A 22,213-nucleotide genomic window follows, 5' to 3' on the forward strand; every position below is an offset into this window, starting at 1 on the left:
TTGTTTTGTCGACTTATTATCGATATATAGTCATTCTTGTAAAGTGTGTTAAACAGATCTAATATAGTTCTGTAGTTTATGAAGCATGTATATTGAAAACATTATTGAAATCATTCACGAGTGCATTAAGCTTATTCATAGGCAGATAACTCTAATGCAGGTCTCGTGACTGGGTGCAAGGGTAAGCCAAAGCCGAAAGGAATACTTGAACTCAACTGTAAATACAAAACTTGTCAGGGAAGCAAATACTGTCAATCATCTACTGAAAGTGGGGAGATCGACAGGAACTCTTGAGATTTTAATTTTTCAGTTCAAAGTAGCTGAACAAGTAAAGCGACTTTGAAAAATAAATTTGGGATTATTCATTTTTATTCAAATTTCATTTCTCTTCTCATGTCTCGTAGCCATTGATCTGTTCTACTGTCATTGATGATTGTGTAACGATATAGAAATCTACAGTTATTTCATTATAGTTAGTCATTTAAAAGAATTTCCTTTAAAACTTATATTTATGCTCATTGATAATTGTTTAATGTGTCCTGTCATCGTAGTCATAATAATAGTCTTCAAAAACAAAACTAGGTACCAAGTTTTATATCAACATGCATTATAAAATGTTTAATATTTTATTCCAGTAGCTTGCATGTGAAGAAGATCATGGCATGCTCATGCATTGCTGCAATTGTTTCTCAACACATTGTTTCAAAGACAACATGAATCTGACAGTAGGATTCTATCACTGAGTGGCATCAGCGTCGACGATAACGGTACCAGCCAGCAAAAATAAAACATGGCTGCACTTAAAGATATGGATGATACCGGCTGTGCCTACAACCTCTACAATAGATTTGTGGAAGTGATGATGGTTGTTGGCATTGATGAAAACACAGGACTCGTTCCAGCGGACAAAGATGCAAAAGTATGTCTATGTGAATATGTTCTTAAAAAATATGTAGCTCCAGAATATTCTTATTTTGGATATACTTGATGTTCTAATCATAGTACTTGATTACTTAATCTTTTTATTGTTGTTGAGTTTTCCCAAAAATATGCAAATTGGAAGTTGACCTTAGACATGTTAAACATGATGTTCATTTATTCATTCTGTGTTGATTAACGTTGATCATGGTCAAGATAAGTAAATTGCGTTGTAATTATTTATTTGTCCATGTGAAATAATTACCAGTTTCTTTAGTTTAAAAGAGCTTTATGTACATTAGGGCTGTTACTATTCACTTGCGTATTCAGTGAATCAAATCGTATCCATTCATGAATTGAATTCGTTATTTGTGGACACTAGAATCAAATACATGTATTTATGAATATGCAGTCATGTGCATTAACATACCGTGACCCTTAAAATATCCATAAGAACATATCATATGCATAGATTTCTTCAAAGACAACACTCTTTTATATTTAATTTGACAATATTATCATGATTATAGTCACTGGTCACTGTCGCATTTGAGCAGATACTAGTACCTGGATAAGCATGATAAGTGCAGTAAATAGATGTATAATAAATTAATAATTAACAAACCATGTCAAATAATTTATTTTCTTATTGTTTCACTGAATATCATAAATAATACATCAACTGCTGACTTGTTATTGTATTTGTGAATAAATATTCGTATTCGTTACCCTATATTCATGATACAAATCGTATTCGCCTCATAGTGTATTTGTTGCAGCCCTAATTTACATACACCACACTTAACCAAGAGCCTTTAGGTTACACACAACCAAATGTTTTCTCATAGACTTCTATAGTAACGTTATGATTTTTTTTTTAAATAACTAAGCATTCAACAGCTATTACCTGTATGTGTGTGCACAGTTTGGCCTTAGAGCAGCAATAAAAAAAATAAAAATGACTAGCTTAGTCAGCTCCTTTTCCGAGTACCGGAAGCTAAACACACCTATGATATAGTATAATCACCTATGATATAGGCTACACACACCACCCCCAGTTTCGCACCTACTTGAAAATAGCTGTGGTCACATTCAGCATAAGTCATCATGTTGAAAATGACAGTACTAAATATAGAAAAACATGGTCAGTTTTAATAACTGGATGGATGTACATTTGAAAGACATAAAAATCTTACAGAATATCCTCCAATCACAGCCTGCAGATATCTCTCGATCTACACTGAATGCTCCCTACGAAAACCGCACTGTCCAAAATGGTTCTGATTTGGTGTAGTAGAACCTGTAGACAAATCAGAATATATTTGCACTTGTCAAATCTGTGATTTATGTATTGTATATATATGTAGCTTCTCAGAAAAAAAATGGAAATTGGATTAAACTTCACTACTTGTTCCTATCCAGCATGTCTATATGACACCAGAATACATAGTTTTGATGCACAGAAAGAGTTGTGAGAGTTTCAGGATGTACACTTCATCAATGTTTTACAAAAGGTATTTCTGTATTAATACAGAAGTTTCTACCTTCATGCACTGACCATGGGAGTTAATTCATATTTAAAAAAAGAAGGGGGTCAAGGTCAATTCTATAAATGATCTTTAAACCTCAAAACCAGTTACAATACATATTTAAAATTGAGTAGTGGTCTGTTGTTTGCCCTACTTTGCTGACATCATCAGAACATGTCTGCTACATTCATGGAATATGGTTTTGACACTCATGACATGATGCGATTGATATTGTTTGAGATTGCTCGAACTTACACCATCCATTGTTTATATAATTAAACACTCAAATGGCTGTCAGTATTTGGTAAATCATCTATGGAGGGGCTATCACAAATGTTTGTGCTTTCATATACTTCAAAAATCAAAAGTATAATCACCTATGATATAGGCTGGTGACATAAGTACACATGGAAAGGAATCAGAAAAAAATCTCAAAATTGGACAGAGAGCATGGAATTCTGGCCAACAATAAGCAAGGGACTCATTAAGCAGCTTTAAAGTCATCATATATGTCAGGCTGGATAATGAGCTTTACCAGAAAATAGGAAGTAAAAGGGTGCATTGTTGCCAGCAATCTCAAACGCCGACCAGTGAACCATACCGCCTATTAAAGCCGAGAAATGGAAATGGACCCTCAAGTAGAAGAAAGCTCTTTGAGACCACAACATGGAAGGAAATTACACTTAACTCTATTGATTTATTTAGTTAAGACTTAAAAATACTCATAGGACATCAAACATCCTTACTGTTTAATGTTTCAAGGTGGCTAAACTTGCTTATTTCAGTTATTTGCCAGTTTCAATGATACAAAGTTAATAGAGCGCAGCGAGGCAAAACAAGGCTTGTCGATCACACACTGCCAACACTGGACTTCGGATCAGCTTCTCCAAATGCCAAATTCGATGTCGTAACTCCTACTTCTTCTGCATGAGTGCACATATACCTCCCCAGTCAACATCAGGCATGCGAAAAGCTGAAAAAAGTGTTCAGACAATATCAAATGGCAAACCAGTTTGGATATAACAGCCAGGAGTCAGTTCTTGAGGGGACAAAATAATATTTGAAAGTCATATGAGTGAAAAATAAGTCTGTTTTAAGAAACTTAATAGAAAAATAGCATCATTCATTCACACAAGAGTACCTAACAGAAAGATATATTGGTATGCTACATTGTTTACTGTAAATAAGAGGATGTGTGACATATTCTGCTGTCAGCAGTGTACATGCTTCATACTCAAGATAACGGCATCGCGTAACTTGACTGGCAAGCGATTGACATAAGGCAGAAATTGTTGTGGCAGTGGTGACTTTATCCTAATTTGTTGTCAAATTCATCAGTTTCAACAAATTCAGAAGGCAGGAGGAGGGCTTGTTGGACAGAGGTACCCTGGGGGGTTCATGCTGAGTTCGACCACAATACGAAGCAACATTCATTTCCAGGCCATCCAAATGCTCCATTCAACCCAAAATGTCCCCAACTTCACTGTCATTATTTTTTAATTTGCCTCCATGGTGTATCCATGGTGAAATATAAACAGAAAAGCGTGTAAAGTATGAATTACTGTAAACATGTTAAAGATGACCACATTATGTGCAATTAAGATATTTTGTTGCATGCGATAGTATTTAACATGTTTAAAGAAGTGATTATTCGGTATGGAAAACAGGATAATAAAAACAATAAGGTATATCAGTAAATAACTTGACATACAGCAATAAAATCACACATAATAAACCTTTAAAAGTTCTGTTTTAAAAAAACAAAGTAAAGTGAAATGAAAAGATATTGTGAGATGAAAAGATCAAAAAATGTTACAGTGATGCTTTAATCATGTTAATATCTGGCATCTTATTTCAATTTCAATTTATTTATTCAGTATAAAGGCCACAGGCCCATGTGCAAATAAATATTGACATATAGAATCTACATATTGGTGCAACATTAAACAAGTATTGCAAATGGGATGAACATAATACAATAGCCTCTTTAATATATTTACAGCATTGAAGTAAATCAGTTAGTTTGCCTGAGCTTATATATGCTTAAATAACTGATATTTACAATATATATTTGGAATGTGTTTCTGTCTGATATCATCATATAATGGACATGATAGCATAAAATGTAATATTATTATGTGTTATTTCAGCAAGATAGTGACAGCCTCCTCCTCAACCTGTTCCACCAGGACTATGAGCCACAGGTCATTGCTGCAGTATCCTCAAGTAAAGCCACACACTTCCAGCCATTCCTGAAAGAGGATCCCAACTACCCTCCTGTCACTTGTGGTTCTACAGGCAATTCACTGGACGGTTCAGGAGAACACTTGAGTCTCCCATCACGTTCCAAGAGTGTACGTGAGGATCGCACACGTCGCTTCAGTCCCACCAACACTCCGCTTCTCAAGAGGCACTTTCGACGGACTCATACTGTCAATTATCGCTCAGTCACAATGACCAACCTTCCCTTGTCAGAAGAAGTTATTCGTTCTGTTCCTGTGTTCTGTTTTCCAGGTAAATTAGTAATTACCGTATTTCACATAATAGGCGCCTAGGGCGCTCTCAAAATTAGAAATTGGGGGCTCTTATTAGAATATTATTTTGGTGAAAAACAACAGAGTTAAAAGATCATAAATTTTGTTGTTTATACTGACAGCCTGAAATGTTTATATATGACAGATATAATTTTCCAGAATTTAATTTCCCATAATTAAGGATGCATAGTAGGACTGTTACGATTCACTTGCGTATCCGGTGATTCGAACTGTATCCATTCATGAATTGAATTTGTTATTCGTGGTCACTAGCACCTGGACAAGTGCAGTATAGAAATTTAAAATATAATAATTTTTTAATTTGAAGTTTACACGATATACAGCTTTTCCATTGGACGAGAGGCCGGTCACGTGACCACGAAATTGACGTTCATAAGTGTATGAATGCCACAATTTGACGTTCATACGTTTTTCACGAGATCGTGTTCTTGAAATGACATAAACACTGACGGACTACTTCCATATTCCTGGGGAAACCCCTTGGAATTCCATAGCAAGAAAACATACAAAGCGTTCTTTCTGATCATTTAGAACCTTTATTCTTGGTCTCAGCGTTTCAGTATACATTGAGAAACGTCAGAGAGCGGGACTGCATGATTGGTCACGAATATCCTCGCTGCGGCGTATCCTAATGAACAAACACACATCTAGACTATCGTAGTATCGACTCAATCCGTGCCTAGGCTGACATTGACCGTCACCAGCAATCTATGAATTTACCTTAATGTGTGTTTGACGCATCTTTATTCACCTTTCAATGATCGGCCAGTTGATCAATGATGACTAACACATGTAACCGCCACAAGTTCATTAAGAACTTTGGAAATCTCTCCCGTCACGTTTATCGTGTCGGCCATTTTGACGTCTTGTACTTGATATAAATGTATTACGACGCACTGTCATTGTGACTGACTTAATGAGGTAGTTCTTTACAGACCTTTCTCATCTAATGTGGATATGATTTGAACACATGTGCTGCATAAGATGTTTCTGAAAAGCAAGGTGTGTATCCATACGCCCATGACACCTTTCTTTTTGAGGAACTATTTTTTTATTCCGTGATATAGGTGGTTGTTGTATGGCTGTCAGTGTAAACATGAAGTCACACATACTAAATAAAATTGTATTTAGATTTTGGCCTACATCATTTGAGGTAAGAAATTGTGATGAAAAAATTATAAGAATTGACTTTCACTTTGTGTGAGTTCATTGGAGTATGAACCTTCATAGAGTGAGAGCCAAACATTGTATGAACGTCGTCGCAAGCTCCGACGTTCATACAGTTTGGCCCTCACTCTGTGAACAATGATGAAGGTTCATACTCCAATGAACAGGGCGCTTATTACGTCGATTATGGTAGTCCATTTATAATGCGCCAGATGATATTCACCGAAGTTAATGCTCATAGTGCACATCGTTATTACCCCAACCAATGGATCAGTGTTTCACTCCAATTCCCTCGGGGGCGGTCGGGTAGCCTAGTGGTTAAAGCGATCGCTCATCACGCCGAAGACCCGGGTTCGATTCCTGACATGGGTACAATGTGTGAAGCCCATTTCTGGTGTCCCCCGCCGTGATATTGCTGGAATATTGCTAAAAGCTGTGTAAAACCATACTCACTCACTCACTCCAATTCCCTTGTGAGCTCACTGGGTAGTATTCGACCCATGCTGTCTTGTAAGGTGCTGGAATGTTTTTATTCACATTACCATCTCATCCTCCTGGGTACCCATTCATTGGGTGAACAGAAGGGTTTTTTAACAAAGTCTCTTGCCTGAGGAAGCATGTCTTTTTCGGGGGGGGCAAGAGTCAAGCTTGCGAAACACAGTTACCTTCCACATTCTCCCTGCGACCAGTCTTTCCTTCATTTGCGACCTGTGCTCTCTGTTCACAGAACCATAGGGCTAGTATTATAATTAAAAAATATGTTTCGAAGTGTAACCTTAAAGCAGCAAGAACTTATCTGAACTGTACCATTATGATTTTAGTTGTGCTATTGGTACTCAAATACAAGGAATTTTAAACCCTGCTCAATATTTTATCTGGGGGCATATGGGCAGTACGTTTGATATTTTTACACAGCCCATTTTCATTGTTTTACAGGTATTTACATCTATTATGTCTATAAAACATGATTTGACGTGATGAGGTGTTTGTAGTGAGATACTATGCATTTGATCAGTTTTTATGATTATTATTTAAACGATCAATAGTTACTCTTGTTAGATTTAAGAAGTTGTAGACTTATGTTTTTCTGATTCATCAAAGAGAAAGTGGCCAAGAAAATACAAACTAATTCAAATTATTCTATTTTATTTTCTAATTGTTTTGTTGTGGCTGTAGTTAATCCAATATGTAAACCAAAACTTTAAGAAAGCGTCGCCTTAGCCCGAGGCAAGGGAGTTAACTGACTGTAGAAGTCCAGTTTCCACCCTTGAACTAGGCTGCAATTATGGAGTGGTTCTTATATGGTAAAATGCATCAAATCAAGTGAGCACCTTGATTAAAAACATGAAAAGATTTGGAAAATATCTGTTGACACCCAGTTGTAGGTACGCATCTTTTGCAAATCCTGCAATTGCCCGAAATCTGCACAATGAAATCCATGTTGCTAACAAACCGGATGTTGATTTCATTACGCGATTTTGATTGGACTATGCATAGACTCGTTAGTCCAGCCAAAATATTATTATCCCAACGAAGTTGGCGTTGGATATAGAAACGGGCTCTGTCCGTCCGTCAGTCACGTTTAGTTTTTCGGAGCATAACTCAGAAACCGTTCAATATTTTTTCATGAAACTTTGCATGTCTGTCAGGTACATGCTGAACTGGTGCCTTTTGCTATTTAGAAATTTTAGAAATTTACATTTTTTTACATTTCCATGGCAACAAGATGGACTCCGGTTCTGTAAGGGCAGGGTTTGTTTCCGGAGCATAACTCAGAAACCGTTTAATATTTTTTCATGAAACTTTGCAGGTTTGTCAGGTACATGCTGAGCTAATGCCTTTTGCTATTTAGAAATATTAGAAATTTACATTTTTTACGTTTCCATGGCAACAAGATGGACTTAGGTTCCAAACTCTTTTTTTTTACAATATCCATGACAAGTTCCACCTCGGTTAAAAAAGGTTAGGGTTTGTTTAGATTTAATAATGTCATAAATTCTAGAACATGGGCGGGGGATATCCCACATTAGTGGCAAACTCTTGTTTTATTACAATCTATATCTTGATCAGCATTCAGATTGTCTTGACTAAGCACCGCCATTTTGTTTAAAGCAAATTCAAGTGTTATGAGAGGTGGAATTTGATAGGTCAGTAGTAGGGACATAGAAGGGTCATAGCTTGTAATAGTCACTGGTGGCAATACAATCGGGTCCAGAAATTCCACGCCTGGTTAGGCAAGGGTGGAAACTGGACTTTTAAGAGTCTGTTAAAGGGGCACTGATCTAACGCAATTCCCCGGGACTGGTTGTTGCCTTTGTTATTGTTTTTTCCCAGTGAGTACCCGGATGTATAGCAGAAATCTAGACTAGTTCGCGACCTCTGCTGCGCAATTCGTAAGCGCATCAGTCACTTTTATGGGTAGAAATAAGGGCGTATGGTCACATTGATCAACAAAATGAAATACAGTTTTCAAGATAATAAGGAAATGTAGGTATATTTGTGGGTAGCATCGGTAATGGTGACGGAAGTTTTGATAAGTCACTTGCTTGGTAATTTTGCGATTTTCGTTTACACTATTTTGACTTGCAATACAAAGTAAATATTTCACCTGAGCATTGCTTTTTTATAGTGTGTATATTTTTTTACTGTCAAAATGTGTAACATTTTCAAATTTATTAAAAGTGACTAAAAAACATTTCCATATGTATTATTATGTTAATGAATTCCAAACATTTTGATGTTTAATGTCACCACCAAGAGACTGAAAATGTTACGTTGAAAAGTACATTTCTTGTTTGGCTTCTAATCCTACATAATAATCTGTTGTGATGTTTGTAGGCCCTTTTGATCATCTTAATCAATCTGGACAGATTTTTTAGTCAAAATGACTGAAATATTTACACATTTTATAAATTGCCTGAGAGAATCACATTTTACAAATTGACGGTAATATATACAGGCTTACAAAGGAAAGGACCTGTGAAAACAACGTCTATCGTGCATTGATGAATTTCCCAACCAAGATGTGGAGAAACAAGAACGAATCGGTTCAAATGAAGGAAAACAAAATGCAAATACCATAATTGCAACCTACCAAATTTATGTGTATAAATTTTAGGAGCTTCCTTGTTCGAGGAATGTATCCGTGAATATTCCACACAAAGGAACAATATCCCACTTGTCTGCAGCTGTACAAAGAAACTTATTCGATGTGACGTGTCTCTGTAACAATCAAGATATATATCGTTTCGGGATATTATAACCCGTGTTCGTTTCTCAACTGATCACTTGGATTGTTTCAGGTGTTTCACATAGGTGTTCAAGTCTCAAGGGTCGGCTGAGAAAGCCCACGTGACAACTATTTTCATAACGTCCACGGTTCCTAAAAAATCCATTGAGTGATAGATAACAATGATCAATCAATCAACATATTATCAGTTAACCCTTTGAACAAAGTATGTTGTTTTTACATCGGCACTTCACGCCATGATATGAGTGTATTCCCTTTGTTTTAGTAAACCTAGACATGTAAACACTCACTTTTGACCTCACTTCAAACCAGGATTTAGATTGAATAATTACCCCAGACACAATAAATGCCAAATGGGAACCTTTGTCAGGTAGTCTAAGTGGCGCTACCACTAATTGTACCTGTAATAAATTCATTAACTGAGCATCAAGTGAATGACGACAAATACACAAGTGTAGGGTTATACCAGAAAACGTGGTTGACAACAAGGGAGTAGTAGTCGTATTATCGACGCAATCCGAAATCCGAAAATGCTTTCACTGCATAGATACTTTTTTTTAGTATTAAACTATAACCATCTGGGGTATTTCCAAATCCGATGAGCTCCGCCTTTCTTTTTGTCTGTTTATTTAGGCTGAAGAAATTAATTTACATGCGCCCTTTGTCGAAATCTTTATAGATCACAGTTAACCAATCAGTGTTTATGCAAAAATTTGTAAAACAAATATTGCCTCCAGCCTCCAAGTTTATTTAGCTGTCCTTGCAGACGGTAGTCCAGTCTCTGGTCACGCTCAGTTGCGTTGCGTATCATCCGGGTACTCACGGGGGAAAAAACAATAACAAAGGCAACAACCAGTCCGGGGAATTGTGTTAGATCAGTGCCCCTTTAACTCTGTTGCCTCTGGAAGTTCGCCTTAGCCATGTTAGCAACTGCTGTTTCTCAGGGTATGCAACAGATTATATGGATGCAAGATGAAGATGTTTTCACTGATTCACAATAATTACTAAAAATATGTTTTTGCCTACACATTAACCATTTGACTTTTCTCAAGGTCATATCACATACACAGACAAAATGATATGTTAAGGTGTCTCTAATAAAGGTAAAATAAGTGATACCTATTAAACTGAAAAAGTGCATATAATGACATAGTGGTAAGGTTCTGTTGTGATAGAATGAAACTTAACCACCAAGACAATTCTTAATATATTGCAGGGGCAGTCGGGTAGCCTAGTGGTTAAAGCGTTACCTCGTCACGCTGAAGACCCGGGTTCAATTCCCGACATGGGTACAATGTGTGAAGCCCATTTCTGGTGTACCCTGCCGTGATATTGCTGGAATATTGCTAAAAGCGGCGTAGAACCACACTCACTCACTCACTCTTATATTGCATGGATCATGTAACTTCAAAAAGAAAACCTCTAAGACTTGCATAGTTGTTATTTCTTTCTTATGGCTTGGAAGTGTTGACCCATGGTGATTGATCGGCGATCAGACTAATGATATCATGGTGTTGTTTACTATAAGGAATGCTACTCAAAAGAAATTAAAGAACGCCTGATTCTTTCGTTTACCATAGTTAATCTGTCATGCCATGTCATGCCATGACTATAGTAATATGTTTTTTAACTTCTTTTGAGTTTTATACTTTAAAGAGTGTTAAAGTTTAATGACAGTTCTTATTTTGTCGTCAGAAAACGCCAAAGTGTACAGACACAAGCCTGAAAAATCTGTCCATTTCCTTGTCTTCACGGATCTGTCTGGCAACAAGACTTTTGCGACATGTCTCACCTTCTACAAGCCATATATCTTGGAGAAGGTAACACCACTTGATGTACATTAGTGAAACAAGGGACAAGGCACTCTTTGGCTCGCTTGTCGTAAGAGGCAACTAGTGGAATCGGGTGTTCAGTCTCAATGACTTAGTGGATGCATGTCATCATATCCCAATTGCATGGATTGATGCTTATGATGTCAATCACTGAATTGTCTGGCCCAGACTTGATTATTTACAGACTGCCATCATATAGCTGTATTATTGCTGAGTGCGGTGTTAACCAACAAATAAATAAACACTTGAGTGACAATTTGTTCATTTGACTTGATTGAAAGTTTTAGATTATGACATGATGATGATATAAAGAAGCTTCGCAAAATGAACACAAAGGGCCTGATGTCACAATGATAGCAAGCATTATGAATAGAGGACAGGCTGACGCACTCAACTCCTCATATACAGACAGACTGGTAGTTTAAGAAACAATAACAATATGTGCATGTTAGTAAATTGTGCACTTTGTACTGCAGTTAGTTAGCCTGTAGGTTAGAGGTGTGCGGTTTTGCTTGTATACATTTATACCACGATTTTGAATACGTATAAAAATACTTTTGAAAAATACTGGAATATTGTGTTTTTCAAAATCATGCATATTTCATCTTGTTGGCAAGAGTAGATAAGTGACAAGTCAAAACTGAAGTTTTGAAATTCCAAAATTAGGAACTGATTCCTGTGATAAAAAAAGTGAATATATTCACGATCAACTTCCTATGTGTGTTATTTTTATTTTCGTTCATAACAAATTATATATGAAAGAATGCATGCAATATATTGTGGTACATATCACAATACATGAATCCTTATTGCAAAATATAGCAATACGAAAGTCAACACTATTAGCATGATTAGTCATGTTAAAGGAGCGATGAAGATGACCCTGTCAATAACAGTATCTCCTGTATTCTTTGCCCCTTACCATATTCCAATATTGTTGGTTTGTTGTTTAACGCCGCACTGAGCAATATTCCAGATATATGACGGCTGTCTGTTAATAATCGAGTCTGGACCAGACAATTCAGTGATTGATATCATGTGCATTGATCCACGCAATTGGGATACAATGACATGCATCAACCAAGTCATTGAGACTGACCACCCAATTCCATTAGTCATCTCTTATGACAAGCATAATCGCATCTTAGGTAAACATGGGTTGCTGAAGACCAATTCCAACCCGGATTGTCATGGGTACATATTCCAATATCTAGCATTAGTATTATTAGGAATAGGATCTTCTTGTAAAATATCAAAAGCATTCAGCCGAATGTGAATGTTTCATATAGATAATTTTTAAACTTATCCTATCTCACACTGTGCATTTCTTCTTTCTATCTACAAAGCGACGTTTCGAGATAAAAAAAACATTTCACCTGAACACATCCCAGCATCACCATGGTCACACATCAACAAATGGGTCCTGCATTGTAATCCCATGCATAGCCACGTTACACAACCTGATCACCTGATTTAACCTGCCGCATCATTCTCTGTCACATTGCCACAGTGTAGAAACCTGTTTGAACACTGAGAATACATTTTTTGTGTGAGATCTTCCTCCTACAACTACATCATTTTCTCTTCAGAATATTTGAATGGAAAAAGGCGAACGCCAGGCTTGTACAGAATGTTGTTGTACTTTTTCATCATATGATCCTCACACCTTATGTTGTGGTTGCCGTGGTCGTTGCAAGTCTTCTCACTGTTGCTGTCAATGTTCCCAGTTATTAGAGGAAGCAATCGACTGACATTCTAAATCAAGGGACTCAGAATATTGACTTCATCGAGATAGCAATACTAATACTGAATTGGCCATTCACCCCAAGGTTGCAGTTGTCAAACCTCCTGCGTCTACTCTCACAGTAGAAGATGATGTCGGCTCCGATTCTTTCCTGCATGAGGAGGCACCCACCAAAACTATGACGACGACTGGTCCAAGTGCACCTGTTGATACTCTGATGGACCCTCAACTGACTGAATGGCATGCCATAGCTATGACGAAGGAAAGCCCGACCACCCCCATGATGTGGTTGTGACAACCCACCCTGTGTATACAGACCCCCAGCCTGTCACCACCCACTCCCCAACGGGATGTTCAGGTGGTTGCCGAAGTTGCTGACCCGTCACTGACTACAGTCTTACCCCCAGAGGCTGTCAACATTTGGACCACTATCGACTCAAGGATAGATCTCTATCATTGGATTCGGATTCGCAGCAACATACATCTCGACATCTCAAGATGGACATTGACATATCGACTACAGGAATTGACATCTCAGCTGGGACTGGCATTGATACCTTTCCCAAATGGATTAGTATCAACACATGCTATTCTATCCTTAAATATCTCCTAGCCGTTTCACAGATAGTCATCGATACCTGCCATAACCGAATTCCAATCCTTTGTCAGACTAGTACCGATATACACTACGAGCTGCAATGGAGCGACACCAACATAGACATCGACATTCCTCACACCCTCGGGGCACCTCCCCTGTTGATAAACGTCAGGATCAACGGTCCTGAAGCAGATCAATATTGCATACTCCAACCCGTGTATGTGCCTACTAGGATTGATCCTCCAAGTAGTCAACCCTTACCTACACCCATCATGATGGATCCTCCAAGTAGTCAACCCTTACCTACACCCATCATGATGGATCCTCCAAGTAGTCAACCCTTACCTACACCCATCATGATGGATCCTCCAAGTAGTCAACCCTTACCTACACCCATCATGATGGATCCTCCAAGTAGTCAACCCTTACCTACACCCATCATGATGGATCCTCCAAGTAGTCAACCCTTACCTACATCCATCATGATGGATCCTCCAAGTAGTCAACCCTTACCTACATCCATCATGATGGATCCTCCAAGTAGTCAACCCTTACCTACACCCATCATAAAGTTGCCTTCCAAGTCTGGTTCATTTTCCATGACCTTCGCTACCAATGGAAGGTGCTCTTGTTTGGAATTTCTACGGCCATGTTGCTTTTCACCCATTTTACGAAGCCGATCACACAGTTCCTGCACATCCGGGGGATTATTTTCGAAGTCTATATAGACGACTGCTATCAAGTCCACGTAGACCAAAACACCCTCGTGAAGCTCTTACAGTTCACACAGAAGCTACTTTTACAGCCAGGCTCATCAATTTAACGAATTCCAAGGCAACTCCCACTCAGCATTTTCAGTTTATAGGAGCTCTCTTCAAACCTGAGGTGTGCAAGATGTTCATCCCTTGGACAGATGTTCAAAGATACTATGTTTAGTGCTGTTAGCACTCAAACAGGCTTAACCCATTCGCCAATAGCAGCAGCTGCTAGGTCTCTTGAAGTCGGCACAAGCACTCACCCATCTCTGACTGCCTCCAAGATGACAACTGACTGGTCCCTTTTGTCACTACATCAGCATCTCCAGCGGTGGCTACAGAGATTGAATGTCTGCGACGGATGCTCTTTGAAGCCATTCATTCCAACCTGTAACGCCATCACTGTAGGCAGGGCGCTCACCGTGTAGATCTTCAGGTGGCAGCTCTGGTCCTTAAGTGACAGGAAACTCCACTATTTATGTGACATCTCTGTCACCAATGTTCAAGGCATTCACCAGTTCGGTCTGTTGGTCCTGGCACAGCAGTTGACAGAGGCTCATCAGAGCAGGTGACGATACAATCTACCCTCTTCAGCAGAATCATACATCACATCTTGTACATACTGAATAAATATAGTGGAACATCATTCCTCTGTCTATACTTTCAGAACTCGGATTCCCCCAAATAAGTACCAATTGGAGGGTGAAGCAGCTCTTCTGTAGAGACTCAAACCTTTACCTGCTCACTTCTGCCTTGAACACGTAATATCTCAGTATTGGTTTGAAAATCCTGTTATGGATGTTATTGATCGTTCCCCTTCTTTTGTTAGCTTGCTTCATTCACTGCGGTGTGTTTTATAGCTTTGACGAAGAGTAAAACGAGATGCCAAGTATGGTAACTTTGGTCACTCATTTATAATGGTAAAATAATCTGAATGATTCAAATCTGATTGTTTTTGTCTACTATAATGAAAATCCATGTGGTTTTTTTCAGGAAGATTCTGAGAATCTTAAAATGAGTCTTGAGACAAAGAAGACATGCCTGAGTAACAGTAAGACGCGAGCGTATCTCCCACAGTGCTGCATCCTCATCTCGAAGTACCCCTACTTCTACTCCATGAAGGAATGTCTCTCATGGTAATTTTAGATGGATGAATTGGTGCATTAGGCCACACAATTTTTTATTTTTTGTTTCACAGGTCCACCACCCAATCTGAAAAGCAGTTGGTCTAAGAAATGAATTAAACATTATTTTTTTATTATTATTATTTTTATTAATATTATTTTTTGTATTATCAGCATCATCATCATCATCATCATCATCATCATCATCATCATCATCATCATCATTATTATTATTTCTCCCGCTAGTAATATAGACCCTCTTATACATTATAAAATGTTATAATCTTATATAAATTCCATGTCTACCATAAGTGATTCTAGAGGTCATCTGCAGTTTCAACTCCCTGGCAGAATGAATTTCATATAAACATGATAAGTAAATAAATAATTGACATTTATTTTCATTTTTATTTCAACCAACCTTATGTGGAAAAACTGGAATAAATCCATGCAACATAAACTATGTAAGTGTGGCCTTATGAATGTAATTGAAGTATAGGCCACAATGTCGTGTGTGTATGAATGAGATCATGTATTGCTGAGCAAAAGTTGCTCGTTCATGTATGTCTTGGATTATTAGAAGGGGTGCCAATTTTAATATCTCATAAAGAGCACCACATTTGATACATTTAGCATTGACGTTTTATAGAATAGGTGCAGGAGGAGTGAGTGAGTGAGTTGGCTTTAACGCCGCTTTAAACAGTATTCCAGTTACATCACGGCGTTTCAGCTTAATGTGGGAGGAAAGCCTGAAGTGATGCAGGTCTCAGACGTTTACCACTTCGGTGAAACCCATGAGCACGCGTATGGTGCTGACAAACCTAGAAACATAATTGGGGTGAACCGGGATTCGAACCCACAATCAAAGCTTTCTGGCGTGCCCAAGGGCCACAACTCTACACAGCGAATCGCAGCGCTTTAGACAACTGGGCCACCCGTGCCCCCAAAAGCAAAAGGAGCTGCCATGTTATCCAACTGCTATTTTTTTCAGTATGGTGGATAATATAGAGCGTGAAACAGAAGGAATGTTCACCTATATGAAGGAGTTCACCTACATCCTCACACTGACCCCCGTTCCTCCACCTGGCAATGTCTGTGTGGTGAGTTTGTTCGTTTGTTTGTTTGTTTGTGTCTCGTTAAATGCAGAACTCTGGCTATGTGACGATGGTCTGTAAATAATCAAGTCTGTGCCAGACAAAACAGTGATTGATATTATGAGCAACAATCCATGCTGGTGGGGTACACTGATACAGTGTCACAGAAGCCTGACCACCTATCTATTACGTCACCTCATTTACATGCATTTGTTCCTGGAGAACAATTCCAACATGGAATCCCCTTGGTGAGTCAAGAAGACATGTCCACTTTCAGACATCTCATTATAATCAGATCTTAGGGCTCGCTGAAGCTAAACAAAGATCTGAGGACATCCAGTTAGGGTCACGTCAGAACGACCTTCCATCCAACCAACCAGAGTGTTGCTTACCAGATCAGGAAAGTGACATTTGGAATGTGTTATGCATCCTTGAAGAGGTTAGTATGTATTTTCCATACAACAGTTCCGGGTTGTGCAACTGATTCCATCAAAATCGTCATCTATCTCGCACCTCAATGAACATAAGAGGCTCTGCTTAGTCCATGAGACTACTGCCACACAATCTAGGCCATCTATTAGAATGTTCTTTTGTTCAGTTCTCAAATTTTGGATAGAGAAATTAGTATTAATATTTTTCTATGTGAAGTCTGGAATGGAAGTCAGCAGTTTGAAACTATTGCCAAATTGCTCAAGAAACCTTCTTTCTGTTTGGCTAGCGTCAACTTCTTGTTGGTTTTTTCATATAGGTCAGATCAAAGTTTGCGAAAGGTCATTCTCACGTGACCCGAAGTGACTTTCCTCAGATCTTTGTTTAGTGGTAGCAAGAGCAAAGATCTGATTTAATTGAGATTACATTGACTTTCAAATAACTCTTCTTCCACTAATATATGTGAGTAAGTAAGTGAGTGAGTGAGTGAGTTAGAAAGAATCTAAATCCTCTTCTTCTAGACTTAGCATAGTTAACCAACAGTCTTTTTGATCTCACTTCACCATGAACACCATACAGACCCTGACATTAGAAGTATTGTTTTGTCTTTTAGAATCATACCAACCTGTTCTTGATTATTAAATCATACCGAAAAACGTTAAAAGATGGTACTTGTTGTTACCCTGTCTGGCGCTCGGCATTAAGGGTCTAAACCAAGGACTTGTCGGCTCGGAGTCAGTATACTGTGTCTGCGTGGGGTATTCATGTTAAACTGCGGCATGGTATCTCAGTGAGCTAGCACTATAAATCGGCATCAGTCCGGACTAGTACAAGCAGCCACACAAACACACACACGTACATGCATGTCGCTATATAAGTGCAATAATTTTGGATGCGACGTTAAACCCCATTTCACCTCAGCTCACCTCTTGTTCTTCTGTAGAAGTGAACATAATGAGACCACCCATGTTGCAGATCCTGACGCTCCCGGTCTTCCAGATGCAGATGATCCTGTACCCCTCTGACTGGGCTGATATGCCAGTCATCGACATCCCCCTGTACCTCGTCTTCCTTGCCTTCTCCATAGACAACATCTTCAAGATCTTCACCAGCATCCTCACTGAGGAGCGGGTTGTGTTCGTGTCCTCCAGATATGGCCTCCTGGCAGTCATCATGGAGGTAAGCTAAGTCTACAGCACAACTTGTGCCTTCATTCACACTACTGTACGTATACTGTAAACAGTTGGAGATCATGAATATTTTTCAGGGCATTTTTATGAAATTGTGTGCTCAGCCATCACTAAAGAGAATCAATATCTCCCCAAAATATTTGTGATCCCTGACCTTTTTGTTCAGTATCTTCTGTTGTGTGTGGTGTCTTGATGCTACTATGATAGATATATCATTTACATCACAGCATGTCAATTCCCTTGTTCTGGGAATTACATGCTTTTAATGCAGACTGAGGTGAGGATCGGTCACACCCTTTCCTATCTGCCTGCTGCATATTTCTATTTTTCTTTTTTTATATTTATAAGTAATTGTGTGCTTAGTCTTCTGACAAAAAGAATATCCCCCCAAATCACAGCATGTCAATGCCCTTGTTCTGGCATGAGTTGGATGCTTTTAGTGCAGACTGAGGTGAGGATCGGTCACACCTTTCTTATCGACCTGGTGCACATCTCTCCCATTCACTATAACTTGAGTGAAAAACAGTAATTGCGTAGTTGATATTGAATTCGATCATTTTACGATATGCTGACAAATACTGATTGCTTATCTCATCTCATTTCTGGAAGGTAGTGGAAACTTCATGTACTGTGTTTCCGGAGACAGAAAAACAACTCACTCGAACACATCCCTGTGCCACGCAGGTGCACTGGACGCACATGACCAGAACCGATCACTCTCATTTTCGTGCCACCTGAGTAGTAGAAAGGTTTCCTGTGATCCGTAATCAGTGCCATCCTGTCAAAATTATTACTTTTACATAATTGTTTTGCTCGGATTACATTCTTCTAGCCTTCTGTATCATATCTAACTAATTACATTAAGTAATACGTTACCACTGTTATACCGAGGCTGTTGTCTCCCACAACTGCTGCTATAGCGAAATCTACCACAGAGATATCAATTACCTCATGCAGCACGTGCGTAGCCACCTAGCTGCCATGTGACACCCTTCACTCTTGTCTCCTTCGTCTGCTTAGCAAGACGTGTATCCCTCCTGCTGAAGCGTTCCTTGAATATTTGGTGATATTTATTATAGTTTATTCTCTAATAAACTGTGCTTTTATGGGGCGTTGCGGTAGCTACGCTTGGTTATAATTTTCCCGCCCTTTTTTCTATATACTTGCGGGGTTCGCGTATGCACGTTGTGTTTTACGTTTCCCCTGTTCTTGTATGTTTTGGGGGTTAACATCACTTATTTCTTTATATAAAAGTTATATGTGTATGTTATATGTTCACATTGCTCGTTTATTTTCTTGTGAAAATGCTCTTTTGTGAATCATTGTGGTGCGTGCGTTGTTTTGTTCTTTGTTTATAGAATGCAAACAATGTCTGACATGGAATTGTCCCCAGTCTCCACCCCCTCTACCCCTGCTCCTCGGAGTTAAGCGGTGTGCAGAAAATTTTTTGTCGTCCCGGGATCCCCACGATTGTTACCCCCGGTGCAGGGTTCCTTGCGGGGACACCCGGTGCACCCTGTGCGAAGGTCTGGGGCCAGCGTTACCGACTGTACGTCCCCTCGGGCTGTCTGGGGATTCCGTCGCCGCATTGTTGTCGAAACTTGTGGACTCCAAGCTGGCGGCCTTATCGCAAGATAGGCCGCTGGCTGTTCCGTCCTCGGCCTCTTCGGTGGCCTCGGGTTCGGACGCGGGATCGACCGGTACGGCGGCGGCTGCCGTGGTTACCGGTCCTTCCCCCGAACCGTTGCTTCTGCTATCGGTTAAGGACCGCATGGCCATGGTTTATGACCTCTTCGAGGACATGCCAAAGCCCCTGCCGATACTGTGGGGAATCCACGGTTCCGTGGGTTCCTCCGAGGTGTACGACGAGACGTCCGACAAGGCTTTCCCGGCATCAACCTTTCTGCGCGGGATTAAGCCTTCTTTGGAGAAGGCCTTCGGTCGGGGTCTCCCGTTACTTCCACTGTCGTGGAGAAAAGGGTCTTTCCCGGTACATGACCTTGCCTTTCCCGAGGCTGGTCCTTCCGCAGAAGCCCATGTGGAGTGTTTGGGGGTCTGTGCCCCATATCAGCCCAGGACTGGACCGAATGGGGTCGTCTCCAACTCCGCCCGCTGCAACTTTTTTTAATCCAGTTGTTAGCAACGGTGGTGAACAGTGCGACCGTCGCCCTCCCGGATCGACTCCGACTGCATCTGGAGTGGTGGACGGTCCCTTACAATGTCTTATCAGGAGTCTCTATGCGGCCCTACCGGGCCACGTTGAACCTGTATACAGACGCCTCTCTACTGGGCTGGGGCGCCCATCTAGAGGGGGAGGTGAGCTCGGGGCTGTGGTGCGTAGACGAACTAGGTCTTCACATCGTTTGTCTCGAGTTCAAGGCAGTGATCAACGCAGTCAATCACTGGAAGCATCGTCTCGTCGACGCCCGGCTCATGCTGGCGACCGACAACACGACGGTAGTGTCCTATGTGAACAAACTGGGGGGAACCCACAGTCACTCGCTACTCGATCTCACGTTCGAGTTTTACGCTCTGGTGGACAGTGTCCCTTGCTAGATACGCGCCCATCACATCCCAGGTGTGCGGAACGTACTGGCCGATGCTCTATCGAGACCTCGGGATCCGGGTCCCACATAGTAGATGCTGAACCCACTGGTGTTTCAGTGGCTGTGCAAACGTTTGGGTCATCCGATAGTCGACCTGTTTGCAACGCGGTTCAACAATCAACTCCCGTTGTTTGTATCACCAGTCCCGGACCCGAGGGCCATCGATCACGATGCTCTCGCGTTAGACTGGACGGGCTTGGACGCTTATGCTTACCCGCCGACAGCGTTGATACCACACATTCTAAGCCGGTTCCGAGGAGTTCGCTGTCGAATGTTACTGATTGCGCCCATGTGGCCGAACAGATCGTGGTACTCCGACTTGCTGACCCAGGTCACGAAGTCGCCACTTCCACTGCCTGTGAGACAGGATCTCTTGATCCACCCTCACACCCGTCAGCTTCATCCAAACGCAGGGCAGTTCAATCTGCACGCGTGGATGTTGTCACCGAGCGTCTGAGGAGTAAAGGTTTTTCTCGCCGGGCGTCTCGGGCATACGTTAGTATGCATCGTGATTCTACCCAGAAGGTGTATAATGCACGTTGGGTTATTTTCACGAAGTGGTGTTGTAAACATCACATTCATTCGCCAGATAAGGTATCTGTGCAGGATATTGCTCGTTTCATGTCTCACTTGCGAGAGACACGGAAACTCTCCGGGGGTTCCATTGCCAACTATGTCTCGTCCGTTGCTATGGTACGGGACGTTGCTATGGGTACCAGTCTCTCCAAAGAGCCGGTGATACGGGGTATTATCAAGGGTTTCAAACAGCACGATCTTAAGAAGGGCCGCCTTCGGGCACCGGCCTGGGATCTTTCCCTAGTGTTGCAATCACTTATGGAAGCTCTGTATGAACCCTTGCAATGTGCTTCGTTCCGGCATGTGACTTGGAAAACAGCATTTCTCCTCTCCTTTGCCACGGCGGCACGTGTATCCGAAATTCATGCACTCGTCGCCAAGGTACGATTCGATAGGGGTGACGAAGGAGTGGTCCGCCTGGGCCTGCTCATGGGCTTCGTCGCCAAGAATCAGAGAATCGGGCAAACGGAGAGAGAATTCACTGTAAGATCACTCAAAGAAATCTTACATCCTGCTGATACTGAGGACAGAGCGCTGTGTCTGGTTAGGGCCCTTAAGTAATTATCATAAGGCTTCGAATGAACGTAGACAAGGGCGTGACCGTCTGTTCATATCGTGTAACCCTAATCGCACGGTTGACATAACTCGCAACTCGATTGCGTTGTGGCTTCGTTCTGTCATCAATCTGGCGTACCGGTCTCCGGGGTTACCGGTAGCGGGGTCAAACCCGCACGAGATCAGGGTGCTAGCGGCAACATTTGCCCTACACTCGAATATCTCTGTTCACAGAATATTACGAGGTTGTTACTGGCGTTCTGACTCGGTTTTTGCCAATCATTACCTCAG

The 22,213-nt window shown here is 40.5% G+C and overlaps 1 protein-coding gene across 1 annotated transcript in view; it reads left to right on the plus strand.

Moving 5' to 3' along the window:
- Positions 1 to 159: 159 nt before the first annotated feature.
- Positions 160 to 22,213, plus strand: part of LOC139475778 (DENN domain-containing protein 3-like) — a 67,455-nt gene continuing 45,401 nt past the window's right edge. Inside the window, exons 1-7 of the mRNA XM_071258988.1 lie at positions 160 to 181; positions 636 to 919; positions 4,598 to 4,961; positions 11,115 to 11,239; positions 15,342 to 15,484; positions 16,464 to 16,572; positions 17,971 to 18,174. Of these exons, the coding sequence (XP_071115089.1) occupies positions 791 to 919; positions 4,598 to 4,961; positions 11,115 to 11,239; positions 15,342 to 15,484; positions 16,464 to 16,572; positions 17,971 to 18,174 (1,074 nt within the window). The 5' untranslated portion in view covers positions 160 to 181; positions 636 to 790. The remainder of the gene's footprint in view (positions 182 to 635; positions 920 to 4,597; positions 4,962 to 11,114; positions 11,240 to 15,341; positions 15,485 to 16,463; positions 16,573 to 17,970; positions 18,175 to 22,213) is intronic.

This window comes from Haliotis cracherodii, unplaced genomic scaffold (genome assembly GCF_022045235.1).
Source record: "Haliotis cracherodii isolate W230 unplaced genomic scaffold, xgHalCrac1.p SCAF_1, whole genome shotgun sequence".
Classification (NCBI taxonomy): domain Eukaryota; kingdom Metazoa; phylum Mollusca; class Gastropoda; order Lepetellida; family Haliotidae; genus Haliotis; species Haliotis cracherodii.